The 24,021-nt window shown below is 44.4% G+C and overlaps 1 protein-coding gene across 1 annotated transcript in view; it reads left to right on the top strand.

The window, feature by feature from the left end:
- The window catches only part of col7a1 (collagen, type VII, alpha 1), a 443,464-nt gene that overhangs the window by 295,360 nt on the left and 124,083 nt on the right, over window positions 1-24,021 (top strand). Inside the window, exons 77-84 of the mRNA XM_059649672.1 lie at window positions 3,443-3,556; window positions 4,395-4,604; window positions 5,655-5,690; window positions 13,202-13,246; window positions 16,338-16,406; window positions 19,472-19,516; window positions 21,010-21,081; window positions 23,734-23,769. Of these exons, the coding sequence (XP_059505655.1) occupies window positions 3,443-3,556; window positions 4,395-4,604; window positions 5,655-5,690; window positions 13,202-13,246; window positions 16,338-16,406; window positions 19,472-19,516; window positions 21,010-21,081; window positions 23,734-23,769 (627 nt within the window). The remainder of the gene's footprint in view (window positions 1-3,442; window positions 3,557-4,394; window positions 4,605-5,654; window positions 5,691-13,201; window positions 13,247-16,337; window positions 16,407-19,471; window positions 19,517-21,009; window positions 21,082-23,733; window positions 23,770-24,021) is intronic.

Genomic DNA, 24,021 nt, shown 5'->3' with positions numbered 1-24,021 from the left:
CCACTTGTTTTCCCTGACCTGTCCCCCATTTCTGAAGAAGGGTCCACCCTGACCTGCACATCCTTGGACTCTGGGAGGAAACCGGAGCACCCGGAGGAAACCCACGCAGACGCGGGAGAATGTGCAGTCACCTCATGGACAGTCTCCCAGCGCTGGAACCGAACTTGGGTCCCCTGAGGCTGCAGGGGTTTCCTGCCTCCACCACCCTGACAGGCAGTGAGTTCCAAATACTCAACACCCCCTGGGTGGAAAAAAACATTTCCTCACTTTCCCTCTAAACCTCCTCCCCCTGTACCTAAAATCCATGCCCCCAATCACTGATCCTTCCATCAAGGAGAGACATTTCTTCCTGTCCATGTCCCTCAAAATTTTATACATCTCAATCACATACCCTCTCAATCCCATCTACTCTGAGGAAAATAATCTCAGTCTATCCAAGGGCCTTCTTCAGAAATTCCTGAAGAAGGGCCCAGATCTGAAACGACAGCTTTCTTGCTCCTCTGATGGTGCCTGGCCTACTGTTTTCATCCAGCCCCACACTGTTATTCTCTGACTCCAGCATCGGCAGTTCTGACTATCTCTGATGAAGGGTCTAGGCCCGAAACATCAGCTTTTGTGCTCCTGAGATGCTGCTTGGCCTGCTGTGTTCATCCAGCTCTACACTTTGTTATCTGTTGAAAACCACCCTGGTTTAAGTCATATTGAAATAATTGCTGAAGGACTGGTGGTTATGGGATGAAACCAGCTTATTGAAACATGGAAAACACTGAGGGAACTTGAAAAGTGTGATGCCAAGCGGCATCTCCCCTTGTGGGACCATCTAGAATTAGATGATGTAATTTAAAAAAAGGTCTTCCATTTTGGGTATCACGGTGGGACCCAGGTTTGATTCCATCCTCGGGTGACTCTGTGTGGAGTTTGCACATTCTCCCTGTGGCTGTGTGCATTTCCGCCGGGTGCTCTGGTTTCACCCACAGTCCAAAGATGTGCAGGCTAGGTGGATTGGCCTTGCTAAATTGCCCACAGTGTTCAGGGATGTGTAGATTAGGTGAGTTATAGGGGGATGGGTCTGGGTGGGATGCTGTGTGAGTCGGTGTGGACTTTCTGGGCCATAGGGTCTGTTTCTACTCTGTAGGGGTTCTATGATTCTACGATTTTAGATGGAGGTGAGAATGTTCCTCTCTCAGCATGTTGTGAGTCTGTGGAACTCTGTTTCCCAGTGAGCAGCATAGGCAGAGTCATTGAATATTTTTGAGGCAGAGGAAAACATACTTCACTCAGGATGGATTCACAGGCTATTAGGGGTGGACAGGAGTTAATGTGAAATGACAGTCACTGTAAGCGTGATCTTATTGAATGGCAGAACAGCCTGGAGGGGGCCAAGCAGCCTTCTTCTGCCTCTAATCTCTGTGTTTGTTACAATATCGTGGAAGAAAAGCCTGTGGCAAGTGATGAGAATCAACAAGACAGTCAACAGCGCAAGGCATAGGAGCAGAATTAGGCCATTCAGCCTGCCCCACCATTCATAGATACCCTACAATGCAGAAGCAGGCCATTTGGCCCATCGAGTCCACACCGACCCGCCAAAGACCATCACGCCTAGACCCACTCCCAACCCATCCCCATCACCCCACATTTCCCATGGCTAACCCACCTAGCCTGCACATCCCTGGATACTATGGGGCAATTTAGCACGGCCAATCCACCCTAACCTGCACACCTTTCTGGGCGGAACACATGCACACAATGTGCAAACTCCACCCAGACAGTCGCGGGTGGAATCAGACCCAGGTCTGTGGCACTGTGCAGCAGCATTGCTAACCCCTGAGCCACCATATCACCCCGTTGGATGAGCTAATAAGAATAAGTAAGACTATCAGGATGTGTAAAAATAACATGAGAAAGGCTGTAGAATGTGAAGGAACATTTGACGCATTGAACCAGCTTCATTAAGAATCCACGTCATGTTGTTTGATATCTCTCCCCATATCAACTGCTGATCTGTTACCTTAACAAAAGGGTATTGAAGTATTTTTACTGATTTCCCCTTGGAAATAAATGAACTTTGCTAACCTTCAAATTCCCTTTCTTTGCAATCCAGCATGTTTTTAAATTGAAGAACAGAAAATGCTCAAGAAACTCGGCACGTCTGGCAGCAGCGATAGAGAGAGAAAAACAGAGTTGACATTTCGGGTCCAGCCAGAACTGAAGACCCGCGGAGTGTCTCCAGCACTTTCTGTTTTTGCTTCAGAAGTCTCAGCATCTGCAGTTCTTCGATTTGGTTTAGTCTGTTATTATAGATATAGCTTGATGTCCAAACCAGCAGCTTCCCTCGGGAATCAGTGCTGTGTCTCCATCAGAATATGGCAGATTAATTAAATCGCACAACATCATTGTTTACAGTTCTGATTGATGATGAAGTAAACTGTGTGAATGTTTGAGTTTTTTTGTGTCAGAGCGATAGCCCTTGGCGTAAGCACAATGTTACCTTCACTGCTACTGCTTTCAATATCTGTAGATTTTATTCATAGTTTCCTCATAGGTGGGACCTGGTATTATAGGCTGTCTATCCAGCTGGACATATAGTGTTGTGATGCACATTGCAATTTTAATATGTAAGTTATGATATCGTTTAAAAAGAGTCTGTGGTGCATAAAGAGAATCAACAGACAGTCGAAAGCATAAAACGCAGGAGCAGAAGTGGGCCATTCAGCCCATCGAGTCTGCTGCACCATTCAATGAGATCGTGGCTGGTTTGATCATCCTCAAATCCACTTTCCTCCCTTTTCCCCAAAACCTCAGATTCCCTTACTGATTAAAAATCTGTCTCTCTCAGCCTTGAACACACTTAATGACCCAGCCTCGACAGCCCTCTGTGGGAAAGCATTCTGGAAAAGAATCAAGTCATTTGGTGGTACTGAGGTCGAGTGTTGCTGACAAATGTCTTTTTCAGAAGTAACATCATTTTTCACGCCTTCTTGCCTTGCCCTTGGGAATGAGAGGTGAAAGCCTAATGTAATATCACAAGACAATTAACCCAGAGACTGAGGCAATATCACAGGGGCCCAAGTTTCAATCTGCCATTGGCAGGTGGTGGAATTTGAATTCAATATTTTTGTTAAAATCCGGAATTAAAGTCCTAATGATGACTATGAATCCATCGTCAGTTGTTGGGAAAAAAATCCATCTGGTTTACCGATGCACTTGGGGAAGGAAACTGCCATCCTTACCTGGTCTGGCCTCTATGTGACTCCAGACCCACAGCAATGTGGTTGATGCTCAACTGCCATCTAGGCAATTAGGGATTGGCAATAAATGCTGGCCTAGCCAGAGCCCATGTCTGGGTTTTTATAAAATCAGATGACATTCATATCTGCAGATCATGAAGAAAAGTCATGGATGTAAACGATAATGTCTGTGTTTTTTTGTTGGAACTCTTCAGATTTCAATCCTGCAGGATATAGTGAAACATCGTGATGATATCCTACATCCCAAAGAGGTGGGGAAGAAAGGACAGAAAGGTGACCCAGGTGAACAAGGCCAACAGGGGGCAAAGGTAATGTGAGATGCCACAAGGAGCAGGCCTTGTTTCTAATCAATCTATTCAGCAATGTAATTACACCCCTCTGTATTACCCCTGAACCCAATCTCCTTCCCCCATTCCTCACTGACCACAATCCCCTTCCCCCATGCCACACTGACCCTCATCCCCTTCCCGCATTCCCCTTTTGATTCAATCCCATTCCCCACTGACTCCAATCCACTTCTTCCATTCCCCATTGAATTCAACCCCATTCCCCATTGACCCCAGTCGCCTTCTCCCATTCCCCCATTGAATTTAATCCCCTTGCCCCATTCCCCACTAATCCCATTCCCCTTCAGCCCTTCGTGACTCCCACTGTGCTGCTCTTCCCCGTTCAAAAGGAAACAATAAGAAGTAAAACGTGGAAATGACAGAACTGGTCCAAACTCGTCCACAAGAAAATGGAACTCCAGTTCAGACCAATGCCATTATCCCCATGTTTCAGCGTTTGACTTACTGGCTCTTCCCTCTTGCCCTTATCAGCTCCCCATCTCCCCACAGCCCCTGTTTCTCTTTGCCCCCCTCCTACCCCAGGGCTAACCAGCTTTCGGTGCAGTTGTTCTGGGACGTTCTCTGTCAGCCATATCAGTAAATCGGCCTAGCAGGAGGGAAAGCCTAACCTCTTCATACCCCACTCATTTCTTTCCCATTTAAAGTTAATGTGAAATTACGTTAAAGCTAATGTTTTTCTTGTAAACCAGACAAGTGGGCCTCTGTAGGGTCTGTTGGATAGAAGTAATAACAGTGAGTTGTTCTGTTATGAGCTGACTGTAGACTTCCTTTGGCCACTTTCTGTTGTTCTGTTTTACAGGGTAACATTGGAATGCCCGGCGAAAGAGGGTTTAAAGGGGACAAAGGAAGCCAAGGCCCCCCGGGGCCCCAGGGACCACCAGGCCTTGCAGTGTCAGAACGAGGTCCTGAAGGGCCTCCAGGTAAACCAGGTGAACCAGGAAAACCAGGTATCCCGGGACTGCCAGGCCGGGCTGGAGATAAAGGAGAACCTGCACATCCTGGAGAGAGGGTTGGTATAAAGCCAATGTGTCTCCATCTTTCCCTTTCTCTTTCTCTCCCTTTTTCCCAGACTCAACTCTTTCCCCCCCTTTCTCTCGACCTGTTTCTCTCTCTTCCCTTCCCTCCCTTTTTAAATTTTTTTTCTCTTCATCTCGTCCTTTTGGGCCACGTGTCCCACTTAGGTTCCCACCAACCCCTGGGTGAAAGCGATATTTCCTCAAACCATTTCTAATTCTGCTATCAATTACTTCAAAATTGTGTCCTCCCCCCAACCCTGGCTTCTGACTTCTTCGATGAAGTTGACTCTTATTGACTCTATTGGATTCCCTTGTCAGTATACCATCATTTGAGCTCTTTGTGAGTTTAGCTAAAGTGCAACCCAGGGGAACTGATCAATGAATGAATTGGAGGAAATTGCAAAGGAGGCAGGAATTTTTCAGTGGATGAAGGGCATTCTGCCCCTTCTGTCTCTCCCAACAGAATATCAAGTTTGCTACCTATCTCTAAGAGCATTCTGAACCCAGTGCACTGTCTCAACCAGCCTCTCGTTCCAGCTCAGTAACCCTTCAGTTTAAATGAATGCTCTTTGTTATCAGTTGTCTGCCCTTTTGCATCTGTGGAGGTTCCCTGATGTGCCTTTGAAAACCTGAAATTCTTGCTTCACCTTCAAGATCTCCATCCTCAAGATGGCCTTGGAGTTTGACTGTTCATTAATTTTCAGTGTGATCATTCTATGTGTGCTTCTCAATACTAGTTTCACCAAATCTAAGTCATCCCTACGAATATGCATGTCTACCTGTAAAGTTGTTCTCAAAAACCTCTAACTCGTTGCTTTGGTGAGATTTCTTTTACTGCAGAGTCATTGTGCTTATTTATATAATGACCATTTCAAAGTTTGTGGTAGTGTGCTGGTGTTTTATGGCTAGTTTTTAATAAAGATGCCAAGTGGAGATGGAAAGTTCTTGGAGGGAAAGGCTAGCAATTTGGTAAAATATGTTGAGTCTGCCTGAAAGTTGTTTCTGTTTTCCATCTGTCCTTGCTTACGTTTGCTCTTTTTCAGGGGGAGAAAGGCGCGAAAGGTGACCATGGTGACCCCGTGAGTATTAAAGATCTATCAGTGTGTTTCAGACTGCAATGCACCTTGAGGTTACTCACTGGTGACTGTACTGTTTGTGATCAAAACATCCTGAGATCCTTTCCAGAGGAAAGATGAGCCATCTCTGGGAGTTGGAAAAGCAAGGTGACCATAGACATGGTGAGACAGTGACATTTTGGGTTATTTTTTTAAGGTGGACCCTGCTGGGAGTTGTGTACAGGCCTCTAAGCAGTAGTCAGGATGTGGGGAAGACAGTAAGTCAGGAGATATGAAAAGGCATGTAACTATCACAGTAATCATGGGGGAACTACAATATGCAGGTGGACTGGAAAAATCAGGTCAGTAGCATACCTCAAGAAAAGGAATTCATAGATTTTCTGTAAGATTGATTTTTGGAGTAGCTCGTGGTGGAACTAAACAGGGAACAGGCAATTCTGGATTTGGTGATGTGTAATGAGGCAGAATTGATAAGGGAGTTTAAGGTGAAGGAACCCCTTCAGGGCAGTGACCACAATTTGATGGAATTCATCCGGCAGTTTGAGGGGGAGAAATTGGAGTCAGATGCAACAGTATTGTGACTGAGTCAAGGAAACTGCAAAGATGTGAGTGAGGAGCTGGCCAGAGGCGATTGGAAGAGGAGTCCAGCAGGGAAGATGGGGAGCAGCAATGGTAGAAGTTTCAGGGGTAATTCAGGAGGAACAGCAGAAATTCATCACAAGGAAGAAGCATCCTAAAGTGAGGAAAGGGCGACCATGGCTGATGAGGGACATCAGGGTCAGCATAAAAGCCAAAGGATAAAACAAACCATATGATGAGTCTTATTGGGAAACCTTTAAGAACCAGCAGAGGATACCTTAAAAAAAATCAAAAAAGGGTGGAGAAGATGAAAAATGAGAGTAAGCTTGCTAGTAATATAAAAGAAGTTTAGAGTCATAGAGTCATACAGCATGGAAGCATACCCTTTGGTCTGACTAGACCATGCTCACCATGTTCCCAAACTAAACTAATCCCACTTGCCTGCATTTGGCCCATTTTCCTCTAAACATTTCCTATTCTCGTTCTTATCCAAATGTCTTTTAAATGTTGTCACTGTACCTCCATCCACCACCTCCTCTGGCAGTTCATTCCACACTCAAACCACTAGGTTTAAAAAGATTCCCCTTTTTAAAACCTTCTCCTCTCAACTTAAAAATACACTCTGTAGTTTTGAACTCCTCCACTCTAGGGAAAAAACCCTTGCTATTCACCTCATCTACGCCCCTCAGGATTTTATAAACCCCTATAAGATAAACCACTGAACCACGTATGTTCCAAAGAAAACAGTTCCAACTTTTTTTATAACTCAAACCATCCATTGCTGGCAACATCCTGGTAAATCTTTTCTGAACCATCTACAATTTAATAATATCCTTCCTAGTAGCAGGATGACCAGAACTGAACACAGTGCTCCAGAAGAGGCCTCACCAACATCCTGTACAACCTGAACATGACGTCCCAACTGCGATACTCAAAAGGTCTGAGCAATGAAGGCAAGTGTGCTAAACACTTCCTTAATCATTCTGTCTACCTGTGATTCAAATTTCAAGGAATTATGTACCTGAACCCCTAGGGCTCTCCGTTCTACAACACCACCCAGGGCTCTACCATTAACTGCATCAGGCCTGCCCCCTTCCAGGGATGAGCTTTTGTGCTCCTGAGATGCTGCTTGGCCTGCTGTGTTCATCCAGCTTCACACTTTGTTATCTTGGATTCTCCAGCATCTGCAGTTCCCATTATCTCTAAGGCCTGCCCTTGATGGTTTTACCAAAGTGCAATACCTCACATTTATCCAAATTGAAACCCCCCTCCCACTCCTTAGGCCATTGACCCAACTGATTAAAATCTCATAGTAATCTTAGATCACCTTCTCTGTTGTCCACTATACCATCAATTGCGGTGTTGTCTGCAAATTTACTAAGCATGCCTCCTATATTCTAAGGAAGGGTCACCGGACCCGAAACGTTAACTTTGATTTTTCTCCACAGATGCTGCCAGACCTACCGAGGTTTTCCGGCAACTTATGTTTTTTTCCCCCCTCCTATATTCTCAACAAAATTGTTACGGAAATGACAAACAAAAGTGGACCCAATACCAATCCCTGTGGAACACCGCTGGTCACAGGGCTCGAGTCTAAAAAACCATCCTCCACCACCACCCTCTGTCTCTTACCATTAAGCCAATTTGTATCCAGTTGGCAAGCTCTCCCTGAATCCCATGTGATCTAACTTTACTAATTAGTCTACCACATGGAACCTTGTCAAATCTTTGCTAAAGTCCATGAAACAACATCTACTGCTCTGCCGTCATCAATCTTTTTTATTACTTCTTCAAAAAACTCAATGAAGTTTGTGAGAGGTGATTTCCCTCGCGCAAACCTGTGCTGACTATCCATAAGCAGTCCTTGTTTCTCCAAATGCATGTAAATCCTATCTTTCAGAATCATCTCCAATAACTTAACCACCACTAAAGTCAGACTCACAGCTCTATAGTTTCCAGGCTTCTCCTTATGGCCTTTCTTAAATAAAGGTACAACATTAGCGCACCCCCCTCCCTCCAGTCCCCCAGCACCTCACATGTGGTTATAGATGATGCAAATATTTCTGCTAGTGGTCTCGCAATATCTTCCTTAACTTCCCACAACATCCTGGAATGCATTTGATCAGGACCTGGAGATTTATCCACCTTCGTGTCTTCTAAGACCTCCAGCACCTTCTCTTCTGTAATGTCACAGGACACTTATGAACTACCTTCTTACCTTCCCTGACTATCATACATCAATCTGACTGATCCTGTAACCATCTCTGTCAATCTACTAACCGTCTCACTCTGTGTCTGTTGACTGCCCCCGAAGTGACATTAAGCCTAAAAAGAAGCTCATAAAAACACCGTATATACAAAAAACTACCCTTATGAACCCCTAAAAAAATAAAGATTTAATGTCTTGAAAAAAATCAAACAGTTGGCTAAAATTTTCATCATGTGAAAAAATAACTCCTCCTCAAGTCCTCTATGAGTCAGTTACAAATTTCTGGAGAAACAGAAATGAAACTCTCTGTCCAGAGCCATCAAACAAACACACCTCTCCCACAAACTCCATGTGTAAAACAATCTCACTTTAGCGTTTTTTTTAAGTTTCATTTTTTTTTAACTATAAAAAATTCAAAACAGATAAAAACTCCCTGCCCTGATTGACACTTGCCAAACATGTGGCAGTCTGTCCCACAAATTCAGTGTGGAAAACAAAAAAAAAACTCCGCATCAGAGTCTAGACCCCAGGGTCTAGGCCCGAAACGTCAGCTTTTGTACTCCTGAGATGCTGCTGGGCCTGCTGTGTTCATCCAGCCTCACATTTTATTATCTTGGATTCTCCAGCATCTGCAGTTCCCATTATCACCAAAAAAAACTCCTTTCTCTTTTACATTTTTCTGTAGTGCCTTTTTTTTGAATTATAAAAGTTCCAAAAAAATTAGTTACAATAAAAATTTTCTATATCTGCTATATAATAACCATAAGGAATTCACAAGAGAAGATTGCCAGAAGTTTCTTTTTAGATATCTAAAAGGTAGAAGAGAGGCAAGTGTGGGGACATTAGACTGCTGGAAAATGAGGCTGGAGAAATAGTAATGGGAAGCAAAGAAATGGCAGAGGAACTGAATAGGTACTTCGCATCAGTTTTCACAGTGAAAGACACCAGCAGTATAGCAGAACTTTAAGACAGTCAAGTGACAGAGGTGAGTGTGTTGACCATCACTGAGGAGAAGGTGCTGGGGGAACGGAAAGGTCTGAAGGTTGATAAATCACCTGGACGAGATGGACTACATTGCCAGAGTTCTGAAGGAGATAGCTAAGGAAATTGTGGAAGCCTATTGGTGACTTTTCAGGAATCACTAGAGCCAGGGAGGGTCCCAGAGAAGTGGAACATGGCTATTGTACCATCCCTGTTTAAGAATGGAGGGAGGCAGAAGACAGGAAGTTATAGGCCAGTTGGCCTGACCTCGGTCATTGTAGGAATTTAGAGTCCATTATTAAGGGTGAGACAGAGTATTGGGAAGTGCATGGTAACATAGGGATGAGTTATCATGACTTCATCAAGGAGAGGCCATGCCTGACAAATCTATTAGAATTCTTTGAGGAGATAACGAGCAAGATTTATAAAGGAGAGCCTGTGGACATGATCTATTTGAATTTCCAGAGGCCTTTGGCAAGGTGCCACGCAGTAGGCTGTGAAATAAGATAATAGCCCATGGTGTTAGGGGCAAGGTACTGGCATGGATAAAGGATTGGCTGACTGGCAGAAAACAGAGAGTGGAGAAAAAAGGTTTATTCAGGATGGCAGGTGGTGACTAGTGGGGTTCCACAGGGGTCCATGTTAGAACCATAACTGTTCATGTTATACATTAACAATATGGGTGAAGGAACTGACGGTAATGTTGCTAAGTTTGCCAATGACACAAAGATGGGGGAGAGACAGGTAGTGTTGAGAAAGCATTGAGAGAAGAAGAACAATTTGGACAGGCTAGGAGAGTGGGCCATGAAGGGCAGATGGAATACATTGTGGGAAAGTATGAGGTTTTGCACTTTGGTAGGAAGAACAGATACACATAGACGATTTATCAAAATGGGGAAAGGCTTTTTAAATCTGAACCACAAATAGTTTTGGGAGTCCCAGTTCCAGATTCTCTTAAAATTGGCATGCAGGTTCAGTTGGCAATTAGGAAGGTAAGAAGGCTCGAATACAAAAGCAGAAATGTACTGCTAAGACTTTACAAGGCTCTGATCAGACTACATTGCGAACAGTTTTGAGCCCTGTATCTTAGGAAGGATATGCTGGCCTTAGACAGAGTCCACAGTAGGTTTACAAGGATGATTCCAGGGATGAAGGGTTTGTTGGATGAGGAGCAGTTGAGGACTCTGGGTCTGTACTCGATGGAGTTTAGAAGGATGGGGGGGGGGGGGGGGGTGTTTGAAACTTACATAATACTGAGAGGCCTGAATTGAGTGGACATGGAGACGATGTTTCCACTGATAGGAGAGTCTAGTACCCAAGGGCACAGGCTCAGAGTGAAGGGATGACCCTTTAGCCTTGAGATGAGGAGGAATTTCTTCAGCCAAAGGATGTTTAATCTGTGGAACTCATTGCCAAAGGGCAGTAGAAGCCAAGTTGTTAAGTATATTTAAGATAAGACCTAGATAGGCCTTGATTGGGGGGACATCAAGGGTTACAGAGAGAAGGCAGGAGAATGGGATTGAGAAACATATCAGCCATGATCGAATGGCGGGGCAGATTCAATGGGCCAAATGGCCTAATTTTGCTTCTTTATTTTATTGCCTAACGGTCTTGTGGGAGAGCAGGATGAATAGGAAAATTATTTAGGACGATCATGCCAGTGGCATCTTTGTTCAGTCTCCAATTTTCACTTAAGGTGTGGTGACCTCAGATTAAACCACCACTTTATGGCCTCGTAAGACTACAGCAACTTTGCCTTTCATCAATGCTGGTTTTGAATCTAGCCAACAACAGAGAATTCCCAACCCTATGTGCGTAGAAACGCCTCCTCATCTCATTCTGAAAGCAGAAGTCACATGAGACCAGGTTATAGTTTTTACTTGATTTATTTGAAATCACAAGCTTTTGGAGCTTGGCAAAAGAGCAGCTCTCTGAAAGCTTGTGATTTCAAATGGACCTAGTGTCATGTGACTTCTGACCGTGTCCAACCCCACAGCACCTCCACAACATTCCAAAATGGCTGACATCTTAACCTGAGACTATCGCTGTTAGATGTCGACAATACAGCTTGAGGGAACAGCCAACATAGTCACAATTAAAGCTGGAGAGAAATACTAGCAAGATGGAGGGGTTTTGGGAAGGAGTTCCCTGGGATATGGAACTGTGTCACATCTGGCCTAGATGTTATTACGTGAAATGGGCTGAACTGGTGAATGTTGATACTCAGATTTGTTATTACGTAGAATATATATTACAGAAACAGGCCAGTCAGCCCTTAGAGTAATAGAGATCTACAGCACAGAGAAAAGGCCCTTCAGCCCATGGTGTCCACATGGTCAAAGCAATCACTGAGCTATTCTAATGACATGTTTCAGCACTTGATCCATAATACACTTGTACGTCTTGGTATTACATTGCACATCTACATATTCCTTCACTGTTTTGAGAGTTTCTGCCTCTAGCGCTGTTACAGGCAGTGAGTTCCAGATTCCTACCACCCTCTGGGTGAAAACAAATGTTTCTTTGCATCCCATCTAAACCTCTTGCCCCTTCCCTTCAGTCTATGTCCCCGGCCATTGATCCCTCCATCAGAGAGAAAATGTCTCTGTCTACCCTGTCTGTGCTCCTCATAATTTTGTATATCTCAATCATGCACCCCCCCGCCCCACCTCAGTCTCTTCTGCTCTAAGGAGAACAACTCAGTGTCTCCAATCTCTCATAATAACTGAAACTCTTCAGCCCAGGCAACATCCTGGTTAATCTCCTCCACACCCTCAGCAGGGCTGTCACATCCCTGCTATAACATGGATTCCCGAACTGTACACGATGTGGCCGAACCAATGATTTATACAGTTCCAGCATTACCTCCCCACTCTTAACCCTATGCTCCAAGTAATAAGGGCAAGTGTCTTGTATGCCTTCTGAACCACTTCCTCCACCTCTCCATAAGGGGCGGGAGGACATGTACACCAAGGTCCATCTGATCCTCAGTGCTTCCCTATGTCTTACTGTTCATCACCTCATGGCACAAGCTGAATGTTTTGCTTCACATGAGCCTCTATCAACTCAACTACATCCTGTGCTAGCTGTTCCCTTCACCCTCAAGTGCTGGTCTAACTTCCCTTGAAAACGCATCTACCTTATTCTGTTCAACGATTCTCTGTAACAGCAAGCTTCTTCTCTCCAGGTATGAGTCTTGAGGGTGCTTTAGTGACCATGGATTGATCCATGATTATGCTTTGCATTGTGCTTTGTAGGTTTACTCAAACATTTAGGTGTGCACTTGTGATGCCGACACTAAGGGCCAAGTGCTGGAAGATGGGACTAGAATAGTGAGGTGATTGTTCATATCTGGCACGCACAAAGATCCTTATTTCTGTGCTGTAGATTTCTATGAATGGTTCACACTTGCTGCAAAGGTTTACCATTGCCTTATGTGGCTGGGCCATCCAGCAGAACTCTCCCATCTCTGCTGCCTGTCTTCAGCTGGATTGGTTGGATGGGCAGGCTGAAAGTCAGCCTGTTTGGCTGCAATATGAACACACCTTCCATGGGTGACCGAGTCCTGGAGCAGGACCTGAACCCAAAGCCTCTGGTCCAAATGTATGGGAAAATACCATTGCATCTCCTTCCTCGCCACTGTCTCTTCGTAGTAGCTTTGTCTTGTGTTCCTTATGGCATTTCTCCTAGTTGTATTTACTCCACATTTCCAGCTCATTAATGACATCTTATGTTCCCACTACAGGGGCGGGATGGTCCACAAGGTCCAAGAGGTCTTCCGGGTCCTGTGGTAATTATCAGAACTTGCTCATGAAGTTGCGTTATGTGTTGTATACCATGCTGTTACCAGGGTTATTGGTCAACTCGAGCCTCAGCTCAGGGGTATGGAGGGAAAGGAAGAGTGGGATCCTGAGCTTGCATGATCGTATTAAATGGTGGTGCAGGCTTGAAGGGCTGAATAGCTTACTCCTGCACCTATTATCTATGTAAATCTGTTGGTCCATTATTTCAAAACTAATCCTTGTCGTAGCTTTGTGAGATAGGGAATGACAGATGCAACCCACCAGTCTCCAGTGGCCATAAAAACAAGTGTGGGCCTGAAAGAAGGGCCTTTGGATTCAACCAGCTATTGATAATAGAATTTTACAACATGAGAGAGAACATTGCTGCTGTTTTTGTGCTCTTGGTGTGTGTTTATCTCAAATGGATAACATTTTTCCATGTTAATTCTTTGCACAACTTTTATTGTGTGATTTGCTGCCACTTGGAGTTTTAGTTCGTTACAGACTGGTGGAGAAAAAGGCAAAGACTGTTGTTCACACTTGGCCTTTGAAGTGACACTATTTGTTAAACGTTAACATTGAATACTCCAATGCATCGCGCCCAGAGCAATATTCATAGGACTGATGTATAGTTACATCAGGTTAAGATAATTCTACCTTATTGATTATCCATGTCCACGTGGGATGAGGAATCCTGTCTGAGATTACTGTGTTGTCCAAACACTGAGCCAAGACAACCGAAGAAACTTCAAGAAAATTTGCACCATCTTGTTTAAATTTTTACTGGTGTGATGAGTTGCAGACAGTGGGCATCAAAGGGGTCCAGAGAGTTAATTCTGGTGTGGAATGGCAGCAAACGGCCTGCATGAGGTCAGATAGCATCTGAGGAGCAGGGAAGCCAAAGTTTTGGACTGAACCCTTTGTCAGCCCTGACAGTGCATGATGATATCTCAGCGTGCGAGTAGATCCTGCCCAGACATGTTCCAGAGACACCGGGGGGGCCGCGGAGATAGGCCAGGTGACAGCTTCAGTAGCAGTGATGGTATCACGGCTCAACGTGGGAAGAGCGAGCGGCGAGGGACGTCCCCTGGTATCTGCAGTGGCAGCTTCGAGAACAGGCCATTGAGGATTCCCAGAGACTGAGATAAGTGGTGATGGCTGGTACAGTTACAACATTTAAAAGGCATCTGGATGGGTGCATGAATAGGAAGGGTTTAGAGGGATATGGCCCAAGTGTTGGCAAATGGGACTAGATTTATTTAGGGCATCCAATCGGCATGGACAAGTTGGACCGAAAGGGTCTGTTGCTGTGCTGTATTTCTCTATGACTCTAAGAGGCTCATCAAAGATTGCTGAACTTTTAACTTCATTCCTTTATTTTTCTTGTTTATATTAAGAAGGAATTTAATGTCTCTTTATTTCTCTGCTTATTCTATGAAGGCAATGCTTCGCATTTTAATTTTGTTTTTCTTACTATTTTGTACGTAAGTTTGTCCTTGTATCTAAGTAACTTTGTACCTTTGATTGTGCTGTGTGGGGTGACATTATACTCTTTTTGCTGTACTCCTGTACTTCCGTAGTTGGGTACATGACAATGAAATCTCAATCTTCCAGTATGTTCAAACTCCGCCCATACTTTTAGTTATTTATGCTTAAACAAAGAAACATAGAAAGTAGGAGTAGGCCATATGGCCCTTGGAGCCTGCACATGCATACCCACATATGCGTGCACACACACAGACACACACTCAGACACACATACACACATGCACAAATGCACACACTCACACACACACACACACACACACACACGCACTCACACACGCACTCACACAGACACATATGCACATACATATAACAGATACACTCACACACGGATACAGACACACACACACACACACACACAAATACACACAGATACACACATACACACACACAGATACACACACAGATAAACAGACACACACACACTCACAGACACATACACACACACACACACACACACACACGCACTCACACAGACACATATGCACATACATATAACAGATACACTCACACACGGATACAGACACACACACACACACACACACACAAATACACACAGATACACACACACACACACACACACATACACACACACACACACACACAAATACACACAGATACACAGATACACACACACACAGATACACACACAGATAAACAGACACACACACACTCACAGACACATACACACACACACACACACACACACACACACACACACACACACACACACACACACACACACACACACACACACACACATACATATACACACACACACACGTAATAAGCTTAAGAAGAAGACAGGGAGGGATGTCCAGTACAGACGGGAAGGTAAATGTATTTGCATTTTAAAGATCTTACACTGCATGAATTGTGAGAATTACTGAAGTACCCAACTGTTTAGTTGTTGTCTAATGTCTTCAGTAACAGTAAAATTTGCAGATACCTTTGAGTTCTGGATGAATTGGTGTTGCCCTAAGTTGCTTTTCCACTGGATACTGACTTTGAGGGAGACAGGGAGGGAGAAGCTTCCAGCTTCTTATTATCAACTCATGTTTCTTCATTTTTCTGTCTCCCTACTTTGTTGTTCAGATGCAGCTTTTGATCTTATCCGTTTGTGTGTTCCAGAGTTTACGCTTTGTCCTTCCAAGTTGCCTCTTGACGCTATTGTCTGGAACTCATCACATCAGTAAGAATTAAACAAGAAGGTGCAGGTTTTCTTGACATTTTGGTTTGGCTCAGTCTTCTGACAACATGGTAATCTCCGTGGATACAGGACCGCTCGTTCCATGCTGGATTCCATTGACTTGTCTCTGTGATCAGATGATCACAGCAGCCATTTTTGGCCCATATTTGTCCTTTTATTTAGTCCAGAATGATTCTCTGAATTAAAAATCAGATGATGCGTTGAATATCAATAACCCATTATCATTGTTATATTCTATTAGTATTCTTTCTTTTCTATTAGAAGGAGAACATTGCTTTCAACAACAAAACCAGTTCATTTGTATAGCAGTCAGCTTATAATATTCCTCTCACCTTTGATCCCAGGCCGAACTGCCAGGAAAAGGTATTGGTGTGCCCGGGGAAAGAGGACTTCAAGGGCCACAGGGAATAAAGGTCAGTCTCTGAAAAACAAGATCCACAGTTGGGGGGAGAGATAGTCGGAACTGCAGATCCTGGAGAATCCGAGATAATCAGGTGTAGAGCTGGATGAACACAGCAGGCAAAGCAGCATCAGAGGAGCAGGAAAGCTGACGTTACGGGTCTAGACCCTTCTTTCTTTCTGAAGAAGGGTCCAGACCCAAAACATCAGCTTTCCTGCTCCTCTGATGCTGCTTGGCCTGCTGTGTCCATCCAGCTCTACACCTTATCTCTCTATACTTGGGAATTCTTTTGGGAAGTGTATCACATGGATTATCTTGGCCATGTACCTTCAGGTTTCTGATGTCTGAAGACAGTTTACATGTAGCAAATGTGCAGAAGTAAAGACGGCCTTACTTCCAAATGGACTGTTGCCTTAGGGTTCTGACACTGGATTGGCTGAAAACAAGATCCTCGGCAACCAGATTTCAGCCAATCAAAGATCAATTTATTCAAAGGTCTACCTCTACAATGGCTCTGGAGGCCCAGGTGACGGAAACTACATTGAAGCAAAACGAAAGTTTGATTTCCCCAGACAGTAGAAAATTAAGGTAAAGTGTCCAATTGCTTTGAAAGTGTGTGAATTTATGAGGCGAGCTAGTGGGATTGTCATTGGGCTGGTACTCCTGAGGTCTATGTTAGAAATCAGGGTTTAAAAGCTGGCACATTAACAGGGGAAGCTATCCCGAGGGACACCCAGTGTTTTCTAGTCACAATGTCAGGTAACTAGTGGTAGGGAAGTTGGTTGCTTGCCATCTACCAGTTAGTTAAGAGCCACTCCCTGCCAGCTACCCCTTGCCGATACTGGTAGGTCAACCAGAAGGGCCCCATTGGCCTTCTGCACTGAGGCATGGCCCTCCAGCTGCCAGAACTGCCGATGCAACAATGGTGCTCCCAGTAAGACCCCACCACCTGTCCCCCATCTTCCCTGCTCCATCTCACTGGTCTACAGTACCCATCCACTCTCTGATGCTGTTGTCTAAAGTAGTGACCACTGTCAGCAGTAGCGCTGGTGTAATTTGGACTTGTGTTTTATTTTTTTCTCCCCTTTATTCACTCATGGGATGAGGGCATCGCTGGCTACGCAGCATTTATTGCCCATCCTAAATTGCAGTTAAGAGCCAACCACATTTGCTGCGGGTCTGGAGTCACATGGAGGCCAGACCAACTAAGGATGACAGTTTCCCCTCCATAAAGGGCATTAGTGAACCAGGTGGGCTTTTCCCCCTAGCAATCGATTCACAGTTATCATTAGATTCTTAATTCCAGATATTTATTGAATTCAAATTCCACCATCTGCTGTGGCGGGATTCGAACCCAGGTCCCCGGGATGTTACCTGGGTCTCTGGATGAACAGTCCAGTGATAATACCACTAGGCCATTGCCTCCCCTGTTTTCAAATCATGGCGTTTGACTGCAGTTCAACACCCTGGACGTTATATGTAAGACATATGATGATGTTTAGTGATCATAATCCTCTTTCCGGCTCCATTCAATCACATGCAAAGTTTTAGGGTAGCACGGTGGCTCAGTGGTTAGCACTGCTGCCTCCAATTGCCAGGGATCCTGGTTCGATTCCACCCTCGGGTGACTGTCTGTGTTGAGTTTGCACATTCTCCCTGTGATTGCGTGGGTTTCCTCCGGGTGCTCCAGTTTCTTCTCATTGTCTAAAAATGTGCACTTTAGGTGGATTGGCCATGCTAAATTGTCCTTAAGTGTCCAAGGATGGGCATGATAGGCATGTTAACATGGGAAATGCAGGGATAAGGGTACGGGGTGGGTCTGGATGGGATGCTCTTCAGAAGGTCGCTGTTGACTGGATAGGCCAAATGGCTTGCTTCCACACTGTAGGGATTCTGTGATCACTTTGTATCATTACGATTTAGGAATAGATGTTAGCTTGGATGACTGGTTTGTGATGTGAACTGTGTGGCTTCAATTCCCCGCCACTGAGTGACGTTACCATGAAGGTCCTGCCTTCTCTACTTGAGACACATTGCCCCTCAGAATAATCCACCACCAGCCATCTCTCTGTAATGAGAGAGGGAACTATTATAACTTTACCTTTAAAAAGTGGCCATGCTGAGGGAAATATATTCCCCAGCTCTTCGATGAAATGATATTTAGGTTTGATATGATTTGTTGTAGTCGCATATACCTCAGTACAGTGACAGTTTTTGGTTTGCAGGCAGTACCCTCAGATCATAACAAACAAGGGCGTACAGATCACAGGGCAGTTAGACAGAATGAGACATACAAGGTTACAGCTGCACAGGAGGTGTACCGGGCAAGATCAGCATTGTTTGAAGAAAGCCCATTCAGCAGTCTAATAGCGGCCAGGAGGAAGCTGTTCTTCCTGTTGGTGTGTACGTTCAAGCTTCTGTACCTTCTGCCTGATGGAAGAGGTTGTAGGAGATCATTACCAGGGTGTGATGGGTCTTTGATGATGTTGGCAGCATTTCTGCGGCAGCGAGCCATGTAAATGGAGTCCATCGATGGGCGGTCGGCTTCCGTGATGGTCTCGGCTGTGCACACCACCTTCTGTAGTTTCTTACGGTCCTGGGCAGAGCCGTTGCCGTACCAGGCTGTTATGCACCCGGACAGTTTGCTTTCTACGGTGCATCTGTAGAAGTAGGTGAGGGACCTTACAGACATGCCAAATTTCCTGAGGAAGAAGAGGCTTTGTTGTACCTTCTTGACCATCCCATCTATGAGATAGGTCCAGGACAGGTTGTCAGTTATCGCCAATACTAGGAACTTGACACTCTCCACTCTCTCAGTGTCTGCTCCATTGATATAGATGAGGGCATGTTCTCCTCCTTTCTTCCTAAAGTCAATGTCATTTTTTCAGTTTTGCCGACATTTAGGGAGAGATTGTTCTGAATGAAACTTATCCTGTTGAAAGGATGTACTCCCACTATCTCTCAGGAAGCCTGTTCTACACTTAGACCATTCACTCACTGAAATATTGCCCTCTCAATGAGTTTGGAATTTAGGTACCTTTTCCTGTATTGTATTGAATCTGGTTTTCTGTTTCACAGGGAGATAGAGGACAATCCGGATCAGTTGGACCAAAAGGAGATAAGGTCTGAGTATAGTAAGTTTCTTGTAGCCTCCTACACTTACAGAGAGATAGATAGATAACTGGCATTCTGAAACACAGTCGTGGAGCCATATACTGAATTGTGATGATACTGAAACTAATACACATCCTTCATACAAGCACAGGCCAGGTGCTGGGATATTTTTAAACAATTAAAATCAAATCATTGCCATTCCTGAACATCTGAAATAACAACAGAAAGTGCTAGAGGAACTCAGAAAGTCTGCTAACATGTGTCGAGAGAGAAACAGTTACCGATTTGAGCCTCTGACGATAAAAACCGAAAGAACTGAGGATGCTGTAAATCGGGAACAAACACAGAAGTTGCTGCTAAAGCCCAGCAGGTCTAGCAGCATCTGTGAAGGAAAAAAAAACAGTGTTAACATCCTGGATCCAGTGAAAGCTTCTGAGGAAGCGTCATCGGACCCAAAACGTTCACCCTGATTTTTTTCTCCACAAATGCTCCCAGACCTTGCTGAGCTTTATCAGCAACTTCTGTTTTTGAGTCCCATATGATGTTTCTTTGGAACTCAGAGCAATTTCAAAGAGCATAGAATGTCAAACAGTACAGTGCAGGAACGGTCTCATCAGTCCACGATGCTGTGCTGAACCTGACATAAAATTAAACTAATCCCTTCTGCCTGTCCTTGGTCCATACCCCTCCATTCCTTGCATATCCATGTGCTTATCTACAAGTTCCTTAAACACCCCTATCATATCTGTTTATCAATAATCTGTACACCATGGTAACACAACAGAGCAACAAGCTCTGTGCTATGCAATCTCCAACCTCCTCGCAGAGTCCTAACACATCACTACTGAGCTCACCATTAGGCCACAGCTTGCCCCATACTCACCTACATAATTACATCGCCCAATCTTTAAAAGATAAGAACAAAATAATAAAACAAATTTAAAAAATAGATTGCACAATTGTGGACAATCCATTGTACAAATAATGGCAATACAGTACAACAGCTGGCCTCATTAACTTAGAGAATAAAATTGAATGTGCGCTCACACCAATGTCTTTTATTCAAGCCAAAGACTATAAACTGATGACACTTAAAGCTGGAGACAACTTGGGTTGGGTCAGGTGTTTGGGGACAATGTTTTTTGGGAATATTCAACACCAAAATTCAAATTCAAGAGAAAGGGGGACTAAAAGGCTTCAAAATAATGCTGTATCGTTAAATAGAGTTATGAAAGCCAGTTTCAGCATGGTCATCGTTTTATTTAGGAATCAGTCATTGGGTTGATGTTATACAACTTCAGATAGTAACTGGCATCAGGTGTAGAGGGCATTGTACAGATGATCGCTTTTAGGATTTTGCAATTGTATTTGCTGCTCTTGGGAAATGCAGTTTTGATACCGGAATGCTGCTATTAATACTCAAGTGTATTCTTCCCTCTTTATTTGCTTGCCTGTTGATATCTGCTACTAACTGTCTAACCAAAGCATTCCATTGATTGTAGGGTGACGTAGGAGCAAAGGGAGACCGAGGTGAAAGAGGCGAAGCTGGTGAGAAAGGCAGGGATGGTTTTCCGGTGAGTACATTCCATCGTCGCAAGAATAAATTGCAAATATAATTATTTATGGGGTGGAGCTGACACTGAGATAGTAATCCAGAGACCAGAGCTAATCCCTGCTTGACAGTGGCAGAATGTGCCAGCGAAACCAAGCAGATTTGGCATCTTCTGTGGAGAAACAGAGTTAATGTTCCCATAAGAACATAAGGTTCAGGAGCAGAATTAGGCCATTCGGCCTATCAACTCTGCTCCATATTTGATCATGGCCGAAAAATTTCTCAACCCCACTCTCTTACCTTCTCCCTGTAACCTTTGATCCCTCATGAAACCAAGAACCCATCTAACTGTCTTGAATATACTCAATGACTTGACCTCCACAGCCTTCTGTGGCAATGAGTTTCACAGAGTTGTCAACCTCTGAAGAAATTCCTCCTCATCTCAGTTCTAAAGGGTCATCCCTTCACTTTGAGGCTTTGCCCTTGGGCCCTGGTTTCTCCTACCAGTGGAAATATCTTCTCCACGTCCATTCTATCCAGGCCTCTCAGTACCTGCAAGTCTCAATCAGATTCGCACACATCCTTCTAAACTTGATCAAGGACAGACCCAGAGACCTCACCCACTCCTGATATAACAAGCCCTTGATCCTTGTAAACCTTTTCAGGACCCCCTCCAATGCCAGCACATCCTTCTTTTGATATGGGGCACAAAACTGCTCCCAATAAGTATTTCAGTTTCGAGCTCTGTTCTGAGTCCAATATGACTGTTCAGAATTGAAGGATTGTTTTTATGCTGTTGACAAGTAGAGCAGATGGGATGAGTGTAACAGCGAATGAGCACACCTTGAGCAAGTGGCAAAGGAACTGTTCATAGAATCACAGAGAGAGGAGAGATGCAAAAGCTGTTAATGTCAATGTTGAGTGATAAAAAGTAGGTCAGTTTTGCTGAGAGCAAGTCTGTGCAGACAAAATTCTGCAGGAAGTTGTAATCACAATGGAGGATGGTGTTCATGCTCCAATTTTGAATTGTTTTCATTTATTATTGTCACATGTACCGAGATATAGTGAAAGGTATTGCTAACCCAGACATATCTTACCTTACATAAGTACATCAGGGTAATAGAACAGAATGCAGAATATAGTGTTGCAGCTACAGTGAAGGTGCAGAGAGAGATCAACTCTAATATTTGAGAGGTCTGTTCATAAGCCTGACAACAGCAAGGAAGAAAATGTCCTTAAACCTGTTGGTACATGGCTTCAAACTTTTGTATCTTCTGCCTGATGAAGGAGGGTGGATGAGACTCTAACCGGGGTGGGAGGGGTCTCTGGTTATGTTGGTTGCTTTCCCGAGGCAGTGGTTAGCATAGACAGAGTCAGTGGATGGGAGGCTGGTTTGTGTGATGGATTGGGCTGCATTCACAACTCTCTGTCGTTTCTTGAGGTCTTGGGCAGAGCAATTGCCAGACCAAGCTCTAATGCATCTGGATAGGATGCTTTCTATGGTGCATCTGTAAAAATTGATAACAGTCAGTGTGGACATGCCAAATTTCCTTAGCCTCCTGAGGAAGTAGGTACGCTTTTCAAACCATAATCGATGAGGGTGGACCAGGACAGACTGTTGGTGAACATGACTCTTAGGAACTTGATGCTGTCAACCATTTCCACCACAGCACCATTGATACAGACGGTGCCCTCAACTCTGCTTCCTGAGGTCAATGACCAACTCCTTTGTCTGCTGACATTGGGGGAGAGATTGTTGTCTTTACACCGTGACACTAAGCTGTCTATCTCTTTTCTGTACTCTGTCCCATCGTTGATTGAGAATTGCGTCCTGAAGGTTGTAAAGTGCCAAAGCAGAAAGTGAGTTCCTGTTCCTCCAGCTTGTGTTGGTCTTTCCTGGTGAGTTGAAGAAGAAGATGAAGGCAAGTTATATTGGATTGGAAGCATGAACTCTGCTTCTCAGCCCACGGATGCTGCCAGACTAGCAGAGTTTCCCCAGAACCCTATGCACCTGCACCCCAAGGACTTTCTGTTCAACGACATTCCCAGAGCCCTAGCAGTAACAGTATTAGCCCTGCCTTAGTTTCCCTTATCAAAATGCAACACCACACATTTATCCAAATAAGCTTTCCACAGCTGATTCCTGAGTTGTCAGCTGAAGAGAGAGTGAGTAGAATGGGTCAGGGGCTCAGAAGAAAGAGATGTGATCCCATTGAAATGTATAAAACTTTTTGATACCTCGGCACAGGAGGTGTTGAGAGGATGTTCGCTCCCCCCATCACAGTTGGGTCTAGAACATAAGATCGTGGCATCAACATAAAGGATTTCGGATTGAGAAGAGGAGGCATGTTTTCTCACAAATAGTGGTGAATCCCTGGAATTCTGTGGCCATGTCAGCCAATCATTGAGTATATTCAGGGCTGGGAACGATGGAAGGTTGGACGTTAAAAGGAACCATGGGTTATGGGAGCAGTGAAGTCGAGCTAGAAGTTTAGTCATGATCGCATTGAATGACAGACCATGCTTGAAGGGCTGAATGGCCTGCTCCTTTCATGTGTACTTCCTTGAACGATGTCCGAGCCTCTGTTGTGCTTAGTAAGCGAGAAGGTTTACTGGGAAGTTTGAAACTTAGCTTCCAGACTTGCTCTGACCCATTTTGGATTTTGTCTTTCAGGGGGTCCCAGGGGAACCAGGACTGGAAGGAAAGCCAGTAAGTAGCTCTCACAGAGAGAGACCGAAATCGATCACTGTGTTGAAACTGTAGAGTGTTTGCTTGAATCAAGGTCTTTCTGCGCATGATTGAAGCGAGAATGTTCAAGCAAACCCACTTTAACAGATGACAACCTTTGCTAAGCCAAACAGTTGCCTTAAAAAAGGATATTTACACAGAAGACATTCAGCTCCTGTCAGGAATGGGTGGTACTGGTGCAGTGTAACACTGAGCTCCCGCACCATACAGATT

The sequence above is a fragment of the Stegostoma tigrinum genome, chromosome 11 (genome assembly GCF_030684315.1).
Source record: "Stegostoma tigrinum isolate sSteTig4 chromosome 11, sSteTig4.hap1, whole genome shotgun sequence".
In the NCBI taxonomy this organism is placed as follows: Eukaryota; Metazoa; Chordata; class Chondrichthyes; order Orectolobiformes; family Stegostomatidae; genus Stegostoma; species Stegostoma tigrinum.
The sequence above is the reverse complement of the archived record's forward strand: the minus strand, read 5'-3'. Positions and strand labels throughout refer to the sequence as shown.